This window comes from Amia ocellicauda, chromosome 8, assembly GCF_036373705.1.
Source record: "Amia ocellicauda isolate fAmiCal2 chromosome 8, fAmiCal2.hap1, whole genome shotgun sequence".
In the NCBI taxonomy this organism is placed as follows: domain Eukaryota; kingdom Metazoa; phylum Chordata; class Actinopteri; order Amiiformes; family Amiidae; genus Amia; species Amia ocellicauda.
In genome coordinates, this window is record NC_089857.1 from 12,680,775 (window position 1) to 12,693,103 (window position 12,329).

Here is a 12,329-nt window from a genome sequence, read left to right on the forward strand (position 1 = left end):
ATTCTAATGGTTTGTTTATAAGGTTTATGTTCCTGTCTCCATCCTACATTACTGCTTACTTGGCTTCTACCATGGATCAGAAGATGTATATGGTAAATGTATGCTCTTTATTCTAGTGGTGGTACATAGCTTGACCCGTAATTTGTTTAATTTCATCCTACTGGTCATGCATCTATAATATAACAGGCATACTTGGCTATGTGCAATTAAATTAGTTTGACATTTTTTTCTGTAAAGATATAATAAAATACAATACATCTTTTTACTATATTATATATATATCGCATTATAGCATTAATAAAACAGTTATATAACAATTAATATGTACCTAAACATCTGAAGCTAAGGACATTTCTCAAGTGGGATTATATAGCTGTCATTCCGCGTTGCGAGAGACTAAGTTTGGACCTCTTCAGTTGCCGTAGGTTTGTGTCTGTTTTGTAGGTATGGCGTCTTCAATGTCACTCCTGGTCTGGAAACGGGTTTCTTTGCTTAACGCTGCTACCAAATCGGTACTGAGCTCCACCAGGTAAATATGAATATGTTTTCTGTATATTCTGATGCATAACTAGTTTGCCCTGGTATGGGATCGTAGTATGAGCATACGCCAATACGCGCTATGTGTGGATATGTCCTGGCTACAGTCGAGGTTTTGTTTCATCTTGGCCTTTGCTTTTCTACCGCTCGTAGACTTGGACCAGTCTGAGTTAATTTGAACTTTGTTTTTTAACGTATGAGCTGCTGTGCATGTTTATATGTGCAGAAAGTCGGGGACTTAAGTTGAAGGCAAAGACTTTCAACAACGTCCTTGTTGCGACCTCGACAGCCTTGTCCGCCAAATTGCCGGCAGTATGGATTGTGCTGCCTGCAGTGACGGCCGCTGTGCTGTGTGCGTCTGATTCATTGTTTTTCTGTGTACAAACGCCACCGAAAATACAGGAATGACATGAACTGGATGAACGTCTATGAGAGCTTCATTCAATGTATTGATAGGCCTATATGTTACTATATGCACAGTACTTGTAGCTGGTGTGTTAAGCTCAATCGGTTCTCGTATTGGGGTCCATCACACGTCATGAGTTGTCAGAAATGTGCTGCACAGTTGATCAGTTGTGTTTACTCCGAAATGAATGAATTGCATGTGTGTACCTGCTAAACAAGTGACGTCCAGGCCCTTTCCCGGACTAGACGTGATACAGTTGCAGTCTGTCAGTAGTGTACATCGGTTATGTATTTAACATTGTTGTAATTGTTATTATTGATACGTATTCAAATACAATTTAGATTACTTTTATTTAAAATAGAAAACACATTCCCATTTCACCATTTGTATTCACCTTACCCAAGTGCCAGATCATAATCATGAGGTTAAATGCTTATTATATGTGTCCCTTGACAATCTTTTGTTGCTAGAGCTGTGCAATCATTGCTAGTGTTGAGATCTTTTTAATCACCCATTTTTTTTTGTTATTCCCCCCCTTCATGCATACTCATTTCTTAACAAGTCACTAACATTGCATAACACATATGTATAGTCTGTCTGATTCAATTAATAAAATATTTAGTTTGAATATGTTCATAACACAGGCAACACAATTATTTCTCCTAATAAAGATTTTAACCTGTTACAACAATAACAGAAAATAATCCTCAGTTTTAATACCTCTCAACCTATCTATGCAAGTGCCTAGCTGTCACATCCCACAGGAGCTGCGCTTGGTGAGTGACAGACTGTCTAGACACAAAGCGTCTCTTGCGGACAGCAGAAATTTCTAGAGAATAGGTAATGTGTCCAAGCACGTTACATACGGTGGTAACATCGGTAGGAGTTGTTAGCTGAGACCACCTCTTTTCAAACATTTTCTGCCTTTTTAAGGATGGAATTCATCCTTAAATTACAACATGGTAAAATGAGGAATACTTTGGAATAGCTCAAGTAGCTTTGTGTAGTATGAAAAATCGTGTGAAATGTTTTTCAAATGGATACCTAGGAATATAGCACACCTTTTGAATCCCAAAGTGTTGCCTTTATTCACCAGAAATTGGATTGTGATTTTTAAAATGGTGAATTGTGTTTTTACACAACCTAAAATGTTGACTTATTTAATCATTTTTCATGTGTTGGCCCCTTTTCTCATATGTTTGTTAAATTACTATGGATAAGAAGAAATGAGAGAAATACAATCACAAATTACAGATGTTGTACACCTAAGGACTACTGTTTAATTATTTGCATGGCTGGCCTGTGCATTTTGAATATTTGATATCATTTGGTATTTGGCAAAAAGTCTGTGGGAATCCTTTGGATTGTTTTAATATCTGGTGCTGAACTGATCTGGTTAATAGCAGCACACTCCCATCTTAATGATTAATTATTAAACGTTGAGGTTTTTTTGCATTTATACTGATAGCTTCTGTACAAAATGAGAGATTAGAAAGCTTTTTGAGAAACCTGAAGCCCATTAGCAAAGCCTTCTCTATTTCAAGGCATTCTCCAGGATTGGGGGAAATGTTAGAAATGAATGTTTCTATTCATCTCTGTTAATGAAGTTACATAATTAGCACTTATTTGCAACTGTCTAACTGTTATTCATCTGGTAGCTGATGTGTACTTTGGATAGGACGGCCTTGACATGCCTAGCATGTCCTACTGTTTCTCCAATCTATTGTGATATTAAAAGTTATCTTTATAGGACCTCTTAAGAGCATTCAGATTTTTAGCATTTCAAATTACACACAGACTATGAATTTACTAAAATGAATTAAATAAATATTTCACTTCCTGAAAAAGTCAAATTATCACTATTGCAGACTGCATCAGCTGCTGTTGTACCAAGAAATAATTACATATTCAGGCACTGAATAAGGGACATGTTAACTAAAGACCAGTTTCAAGGAAAGCATTTTTAATTCTTCAGAGCAAAATGTTTATTGCTGTGTGCATATGTGTAAGTTAATTAGTCCACGTTTAAAGAAACATCACAGTCTGGAATGTCTTTTCCAGCACTCATGTCATCCATTTTTTATAATTACTATTCAAAATATGTGGGTATTCAGAATACTCTCTGCATGTAAACTGTTATAAAAACAATATAGTATGTCTCCTATATGAATATCAGTATGTAATTAATACATGCAAATGTTACTTGATTAATGTTAATAGTGTATTAGCATTTTACACTTATGCTTTGTAGTGGACAAGAAGAAAAAAAAAAACAATTGGCTGGGAAATTGGTCTGGTTTCTAATGCTTTTGACAACACTGAAAACGTATGCTTCCTGGTTTAAGCCGGGGGATGCAGTTTTGCATTTCATTCTGTAAGTAAATCTAAACATCATGTCTTGATGATGGAGAGGAGAAAAGAATGTATTCGAAGTAAAAAGCTTCAAGTGGCAATAAATCCTTTTAACCCCCCCCACCCCCCCCAATACTGATTTGAACAGCTCTTGAAATGTAGTATAGCCTGCCTAAGAGTTGTGTGGGATTATTCAAATCCATATGTCTGTGTGTGGCTGATGAGTAAAATAGGACCTTTGCAAGCACCCAGTAGCAGGTATCCATTCCTTTCTGGCACTGTAAAATGATTACAGAACAAGTTAGACCTCAGACTGAAGAAAATTAATTATTCAGTCTGATCTCTGTGGGAAATCAAGATGCATTATTTACATTGTGTGTCCTAATCAAAGCTAGAAAATCTCATTGGCTTACACCCATACAGGTATCCTCCCATATAGGATTCTGTAACAAGTTTACTTGGTTCCAAGAAAGGGTGTTAAATGTAATCTATGTTTACTCCTCTAAAGATGATCCCATTCTGTCAGGGAAATTAAGAGGAAATGCATTAAATAGGTACAGACCACTGTCAAATGATTAAAATAATATGGTATGATTTTGTCTTCTGAAAATCATTTTGCCCAATATTTTGGCTATATCCCCAGTTGCATTTCAGGATTGAGTTTTATTAATAAATTATCATACAAATCTTGGTGTCGTACAGTGCACTTTCTATATGATTCTTTGTGGTCGTGATATGATTATTTCACAGTTCTAACCATTTCAGCACAAATGCCTTCTAAAGTGGTGGTGAGGAAGTGTGGTAATACGATAAGTGTCTTATGGCACTCCTAAACCCCTGAGGAGCATGTAGTGCCCTGAGCCTACCACTGGGGCTCCTCATCACATTTCTGCACCTTGAGTCTAACAAAACAAACAGAGAATCCTTACGAAAACACACTGTGCAAATGTGCAACAATGAAGAAATGAAATGCAGACAGTACTGGCTGGTAGTCTTAAAGTACTCTTAAAAGTCATGTTTTACGTAACATTGTAAATGTAAGCTGACTTTGTTTTAAGATCTCTCTCTCATGTCTGAGACTGTTAATTTGATCACTGATATCATTCATCACATATTTGATGTCCCTGTTTTTCGTTACTGATTTTCCCTTTCAGTTAGACTCACAAGAGAAATGAGAAAACTATTTATCTATTTATTTTGCTCTGCCTACAGTTAGCCAGTCCATCCTGACGAATCATAACACACAACACCTTCTCTTTTGTTTCTTGTTGCTTTTGTGTAGTTTTGCTGTGAATCACATGCAGACCCCCAAACCTTTTAACCTTCAGCTTTTTCTCTATTGACATAAAAAGGGAGGCTGCTGAAGAAAACGGGACTGTAATTCATTCAGTAGGCAACCTTTTCCAATCGCGTTTGTGACTCGCTGTATAACTGCGTGGGCTGTTGGCCTTACAGCTTAGGTAGGTGGATTCTGTAAACGTTCAAACTAAGTTTGTGCTGTCGGAAATCAACCTTCTCCGTTTCTTGGCATGCTTCACGTGAGTTCTGTGACAACAGGCCTCCGCTGCATTCTCCCAATATGAATTCTGAAGCAAGGTCAAGTAAAGCTAATCAGATTTTGCCCAGTCTAATCTGGTTAAAGTGGAGGACGGCAACATCTGAACATTTGAAAGTGCACATTCATAATGTGATTAAGACAAAAGAACATGACAAAACGTCCCAAAACATGGTGTTAAATAAATGCCGTGGAGTAGGCTATATCTTTTGGGCAGGGTGGGGATGGGCTGATTTCATAGGATGCCTTACGATATACAACGCGGTATTTGTGATGTACCTCTCTGTTCAGATCTGTATTTTAACCCTTCCACATTGCTTCATAATATTCATACTAGAGTAAGAGCAGCCGAAGTAATAATGTATTACTTCTGTATTATAAAGCTTCTGTTTTGGGACACATTCAGCATGTTAAGTTATAAGGCTTCTTCAAAGCAGAAGCATTCTGACTTGTCTTTCATAATTTCACCACCTGCTTTACTCTCTTGCATAAGCTACATGCACCTTAAATTGTATCCAATGCAGAGAAATGTGCGTTCTTGCAGGCTGCAGCTATAAGTGTTTCAATGCAGTAGCTTCATATTCCAATCTCAAGATCTTTCCACAGTATGTGTGATCAGTAGGTTATGGCCCTTTATTAGGAAGTTTTTAAGTGTTGGACAGATAAGAAGTGTTGACGGGAGGAAAGCTCCTTAGAAGATCTGATTAGAATCAAAGCAAAAAACTGTCAATGTGAAGGTTTGATTTACTAGAGCAGATTTTCACTAAAAGCTTCTGGTTTGGCAGTGTTGGGAAATCTCCTCATTATGTGTTTGAGACAAGAGTGTGACATATACCAGAGCGTTTTCTCAGTATTGAGAGTAATCTTCGCTTCCTTTACGGATAACGGAGCAATTTATATTATTTATTCTCCTCCATCAGTGTCTGAGAAAGTGTCAACTGAGAGAGCCAGACTAAACTTAAGCTGTCTGTATACTATTTTAAGCTCAGTTAGTGCTGCATAAAAATGGATTTCGAGCTTTGCAAGGTAAAGCACACAATAACACGGAAAGCGGAGTAGGTAGGTACTATATGAAGATATGAAGTTATAACGTAGCCTAAATCTTTTTTTTTTTTCCCTTCTTCATTCCCCTGTTAAGAGAAGAGATACTGTCATGTAGAGTTTGAAAGTGCACCTTGCATTGGAATGATTCCAACTTATTAAGATATAATTCAAACTTCCCAATTAAGCATAAAGTCCTTGTTATTCTGTGAAATAAACTGTCATAGCCCCACTATTACAGAATAAGCACTGGTAGCCAAGCAATGGTTTCAAGGAACCACACATGGCCGATTTTATTCACATACGTTTTAAGTAAGCCAGAACGGCGTAATAAACTTTTTTTTTTTCATCCTTCCTAATGTTTCACAACTCAAAATTATCAATTCAGACAGAAGTTTTGAATTAAAAATAGAAATGGTTGGATCACAAGAGGTTTAAATGCATTACATTAGATAAAAGTGCAGCTCATTATCAAGCATTATTGCAGTGCCAAAGTTTATTTGTTCCATCTGGTTTACATTTGCAGTCTTATTTTTAATGATGGATTGAAGACGAATGCCCCAGTTATGTATCCAGGTGTCTTTGAGTTTCCTTCTGGCTTTCTCAAAACCTTTAAGCACTGTTCAGATATGATGTTCCCCTCAAATGGAGAGAGAAAATAATTATATGGAATTCCTAACTTTTTGAAACATCGGAATAAAAGAATAGATACAAATTTTGTTGCAATGTTCTTCCTCTGGTGGTGCACAGTTGTTAAATTATCAAAACTGCAGATAGACCATTCAGAACCGTTTTGCTCAGTTGGATGTGTGCCCTGTTCAGATTCCAGAGCCCTTGACTGGTCTCGCCCTTCAATGACACTGTGTGTAGAAAAGGTCCAAAGAAAGCTTCTCTGGCTGCAATGCATAATTTTCTGTTCGTGACAATTCAGCTACTGTACATTTACACAGAGCAGCACAGTCCTTGCCCCTGGCACTTTCTCTATGACAGTGGGCCTGTAGGCTGACATAAAGTGCTGTCTGTTGTTAACTGGTAAATGGGAGCCTGCCAGAAACTCAGCAGACAGAACTAATGGGGGAGAAAAAGGATTTTCATGCCCTCCTCTCTCTACTTCCAATTTTTGTTTTTTCCCCCCTCTCTCCTTTAAGACGGCTATTGTTAAAGTAACTTGTTTATGTAGGGTTTTTTCCTCCTGTTGCTCTGACGTTAAAAGAGGTTTTTAAACTTCTTGTCTTTTCCAGGTCAGCAAGTACGTCTGGATGGAGACTGGCACAAAACCAAGGCCAAGATGCACAACTAATCACAGTGAATGAGAAATTGGTAAGGATCCTTTACGCCAAAAAGCACAATGTTCCTTGCTTTAAGCATTTGTCATAGGTTTGGTTTCACTCCGCTTTGAATGCTAAATTAATAGACTCCTAAAATTAGGAAGAACTACAGTTAGATGAAGATTAAGGGTTGAGGAGAGTGTTGAGGTAGTTTTTTTGTATTGGTGCTAAAGATTTCAGTCATATATGGTCTAGAGTACTGACTGGATGTTTCTGGTTTGCTGTTGGAAAAACTTTTGAAAGTGAAATAACTTGTTTGGTCCTGGCTATGACCTGTTTAAACCAGCGGTCTATTTAATCTAATGCCTTTTCTAGCTATATCTGCCTTTATCCTCAGAATGTCTGATCAACTCATGGCTGGGGGTTGTGTGAACATCTCGAATGCGATGCTGCAGAGATGTTTCAATTGGGCAGGTGTCCATTATGTGGGAACACATTGCTCCATTTCTGCATGTGCACAGAAAAAAGAAGGGAAAAAAAATGTAGTGTAGGAAATTGGCATTCTCAAGCTTCAATTCACATATGTCACTTTGAAACAGTCTACCAAACCTACCAAAAATATTGTTGGGGAGCTTAAATATTGCCATTTCAGTGTTGATTTTGTTTCACTGCACACTGCCAGCCAGAGGCAGACGGCAAACAGAAGTAGTTGTTGATAAATGACTAATGTAGGCATGTTCTTGAAAAGATTGTATCAAGCCTAATGTGCGTTGTTACAAATCCTGAGCTATTGTTAGCGAAAAAATAAAAATGCAGTGACTTTGATTTGCGTTTGTTCCCTGGCATCAATATGCAGGTGTCATGCACACAGTGGTGATCACATGTATGATGTTTTTGCATTAGTTCAATACAAATGGCACCTTACAAGAGGTGTCCTGCATTGCAGTTCAGTATTGTTCCTGTCTGCGTAAGAATGTGTAACAAGTATCTGCAGTTCCTTCTTTGGCGATGCGTTTTAATATTCTCACTACTCAAACAAATCTGTTCCATCATTAATAAAGCTCTCCATTTTATTAACTTGTCTGTTGAAGGTTATATTCTTATATTCCCTTTTTCTGTGACCATAACAGATTACTTGCAACTGAGAGTGCTTCCCCAAGTACAGTACCAATATAATAATTCAACTTCATATCCTTGTCACAAAAGCACTTGTCCTTGGAAATGGTGGAAAAAATATAATTTTGTCTGCTGGAATAGCTGTGCTAAAAATGGGCATTGGGAGTCTCTATAAAGTATCAGGAAAAGCTTCAAATCACATAATGCCAGCCTCTGTCTGAACAGCCTTCATGTGCTCAATTTACTGAGGTGGAACCCATTAACTGGCATTGCTAGAGCAGCGGCATCATCTGTACTTGAGATTCTTAATTCTGGTCATTATTATTAAAGGGTTCATGATATTATTATTCTGGGATGCTGCATAAAACAAATGTAAAGCTTATATTAACTTTATTTCTCCCATTTTGGCCAGGAGAAATTCCCTATCATAACAAATACCCAAATTAACTTCTTCCCCAGTTGTCCTTGTACAATGTGAACTGGGTCTTTCTGGGTCTTTCTGCCTTGTTAAATGTTGCTTTAACACAGCCTCCATTTAGTCTACATGAACTTGTAGTGGTACACTACTGATGTTATTTGTGTTAAAAATTGATACAAAAATAGTTTTCTTATGTTTTAAAGTTCTTTGTAAGCTCCATCTTTCAAGTAGACTGTTTAGGGACAGGGAGCCTCTTTTAAGTGTGCTGTAATAGGTCCAAACTGTTTTCTCAAATCAGGAATTTAATAACAATTAGAAAGTATATTTACATTATCCACAGCTCTGTTCTATAAACACTGATAACCAGGTTCAGAGCTTGCATTACTCAGGCTTTGGTTTGAACTCATCAAGGCATAGATAGATCTGAGTGTGGAAATGGCTGCCAAGGAAACTGGGCTTTTTGGAACCATCTCTCAGTGTCAGCTCCAGCCGGGGCCAAGAGACCGATTCTGCTGGCCCAGTCTCTGCTAATGGTGTCAGACAGCCGGTGGCCACGGTGGACTATTATTTCCCAGCAGGGGCAGAGAAACGGGAGATGAAAATTATTAAAAAAAAAAAAAAAAAAAAGACACCAACACACTCTCCTAAAGATGGTAGTTGTTATACCGGCACAGGTGGCCACCGGCGTGTGACCGAAAAATGATGCCCAAAGGAACAAATGTACAGAACCATAAATAGACGCTAACAAAAGTAGCACTGCAATGGTCTCTTGTCTAATACTTGTCATTGGTCTTTTGTGTACCTTTTATTTTTTTTCCCCTCTCTACCCACTTTCACTTCACCCCCCAGCAATGTTTACATGAAGTAACACTACAGTATCTCTCACTGTGGAAGTCAGGTGTCTGCTCTGTCAGTTGACTGGATGCTCTGCATTAACGGGAAGTGCTGTTTACTCTTGATGCTTGATAAGCAAGATTGATTACTACCAACAACAAAAATAAACACTATTGTGGACATTGTGTTCTGCTTTGTGTAAAAATACACAGGCCAGTAACATTATTCAGCAGATTGTGATACGGTGTAATGAACTGAATGGACATGGCTCCTTTTAATGCTGTTTCCAAGAAGATGCTATATTAAACACTAATAGCATGCAAAAGATTGGACTCATATGAAAGGGTCGGTGGTACCATTAGGGTATATCTCATATATAAAGGCATCTGTGGTAAAGGGTGACATTTCTGTCGGAGAATGGTAATATCTACGTCCAGAATGTGTTTAAGGTATTTGTGCTTTTATAATTGTATAACCTATAAATTAGTTTTGGCTACAATACATTTAGGCCTATTTATTTTTTATTATATTCTGTACAATACAATAATTGCTATATTAACTTTTAAAGCATCCCTTTAGACTTCAGCTAAAGCAAAACAATTGTCTTTTCCTCAATATTGTTGATTAATTATTGTGATTGAATGGTTTAATAGCTCCAATAATAAAAAGAAAAACAGTTAATGGTTGAAAGTACCTTGGTAATCAAGCGATCTTAAATACTGCTTTAAGATCTCTTACTTAAATGACAGATTATCTGCAATTCTCTGTAACCCATTGAATGTTGTTAGTTGTATAAAACATGGGCTTAACTATTTTTAGTTAAAAATGTTCAAATCATGGCATACCAGACATGCAAAAGGTGATATGTTGTTACTGACAGAGATTGATTTGGTTTAGCAATATCTTGTTTCAAGCTGAAATTAAAAACTTGCCACAGACGAGTGAGGGAGAAAAGATAGCTGAGGCTTAAACCTTGCTTATTTTTTCCAAACTCTGAGTTGACTGTAATAGGGTTTTATAATGTTTCTCTGAATTATTTTCTAAATAGTCAGGCCATTACTGTGTTATATACAGTGCATCCGGAAAGTATTCACAGCGCTTCACTTTTTCCACATTTTGTTATGTTACAGCCTTATTCCAAAATGGATTAAATTCATTATTTTCCTCAGAATTCTACAAACAATACTCCATAATGACAACGTGAAAGAAGTTTGTTTGAAATCTTTGCAAATTTATTAAAAATAAAAAACAAAAAAAGGATGTACATAAGTATTCACAGCCTTTGCCATGACACTCAAAATTGAGCTCAGGTGCATCCTGTTTCCACTGATCATCCTTGAGATGTTACTACAACTTGATTGGAGTCCACCTGTGGTAAATTCAGTTGATTGGACATGGTTTGGAAAGGCACACACCTGTGTATATAAGGTCCCACAGTTAACAGTGCATGTCAGAGCACAAACCAAGGCATGAAGTCCAAGGAATTGTCTGTAGACCTCTGAGACAGGATTGTATCGAGGCACAGATCTGGGGAAGGGTACAGAAAAATGTCTGCAGCATTTAAGGTCCCAATGAGCACAGTGGCCTCCATCATCCGTAAATGGAAGAAGTTTGGAACCACCAGGACTCTTCCTAGAGCTGGCCGTCTGGCCAGACTGAGCGATCGGGGGAGAAGGGCCTTAGTCAGGGAGGTGACCAAGAACCCGATGGTCACTCTGACAGAGCTCCAGCGTGTCTCTGTGGAGAGAGGAGAACCTTCCAGAAGAACAACCATCTCTGCAGCACTCCACCAATCAGGCCTGTATGGTAGAGTGGCCAGATGGAAGCCACTTCTCAGTAAAAGGCACATGACAGCCCGCCTGGAGTTTGCCAAAAGGCATCTGAAGGACTCTCAGACCATGAGGAACAAAATTCTCTGGTCTGATGAAACAAATGTCTGGAGGAAACCAGGCAACGCTCATCACCTGGCCAATACCTTCCCTACAGTGAAGCATGGTGGTGGCAGCATCATGCTGTGAGGATGTTTTTCAGCGGCAGGAACTGGGAGACTAGTCAGGATCGAGGGAAAGATGAATGCAGCAATGTACAGAGACATCCTTGATGAAAACCTGCTCTAGAGCGCTTTGGACCTCAGACTGGGGCGAAGGTTCATCTTCCAACAGGACAACGACCCTAAGCACACAGCCAAGATAACAAAGGAGTGGCTACAGGACAACTCTGTGGATGTCCTTGAGTGGCCCAGCCAGAGCCCAGACTTGAATCTGATTGAACATCTCTGGAGAGACCTGAAAATGGCTGTGCACCGACACTCCCCATCCAACCTGATGGAGCTTGAGAGGTCCTGCAAAGAAGAATGGGAGAAACTGCCCAAAAATAGGTGTGCCAAGCTTGTAGCTTGTAGACTTGAGGATGTAATTGGTGCCAAAGGTGCTTCAACAAAGTATTGAGCAAAAGCTGTGAATACTTATGTACGTGCTTTTTTTGTTTTTATTTTTAGTAAATTTGCAAAGATTTCAAACAAACTTCTTTCACGTTGTCATTATGGGGTATTGTTTGTAGAATTCTGAGGAAAGTAATTAATTTAATCCATTTTGGAATAAGGCTGTAACATAAGAAAATGTGGAAAAAGTGAAGCGCTGTGAATACTTTCCGGATGCACTGTATATATATTTTTTTGATAATTGGTCAACTGATCATAGGATTATTGACCATAGGATTATATCACTGTAATTGATGCACTACCACATAACAAACATAGAACAAAACCTTCCACATAAACTGGGTCTAGTAGAAAAGAATAGG

General features: G+C 38.2%; 1 protein-coding gene across 1 annotated transcript in view; it reads left to right on the forward strand.

The window, feature by feature from the left end:
• Window positions 1-374: 374 nt before the first annotated feature.
• Window positions 375-12,329, forward strand: part of ndufs4 (NADH:ubiquinone oxidoreductase subunit S4) — a 29,451-nt gene continuing 17,496 nt past the window's right edge. Inside the window, exons 1-2 of the mRNA XM_066712066.1 lie at window positions 375-529; window positions 7,133-7,211. Of these exons, the coding sequence (XP_066568163.1) occupies window positions 447-529; window positions 7,133-7,211 (162 nt within the window). The 5' untranslated portion in view covers window positions 375-446. The remainder of the gene's footprint in view (window positions 530-7,132; window positions 7,212-12,329) is intronic.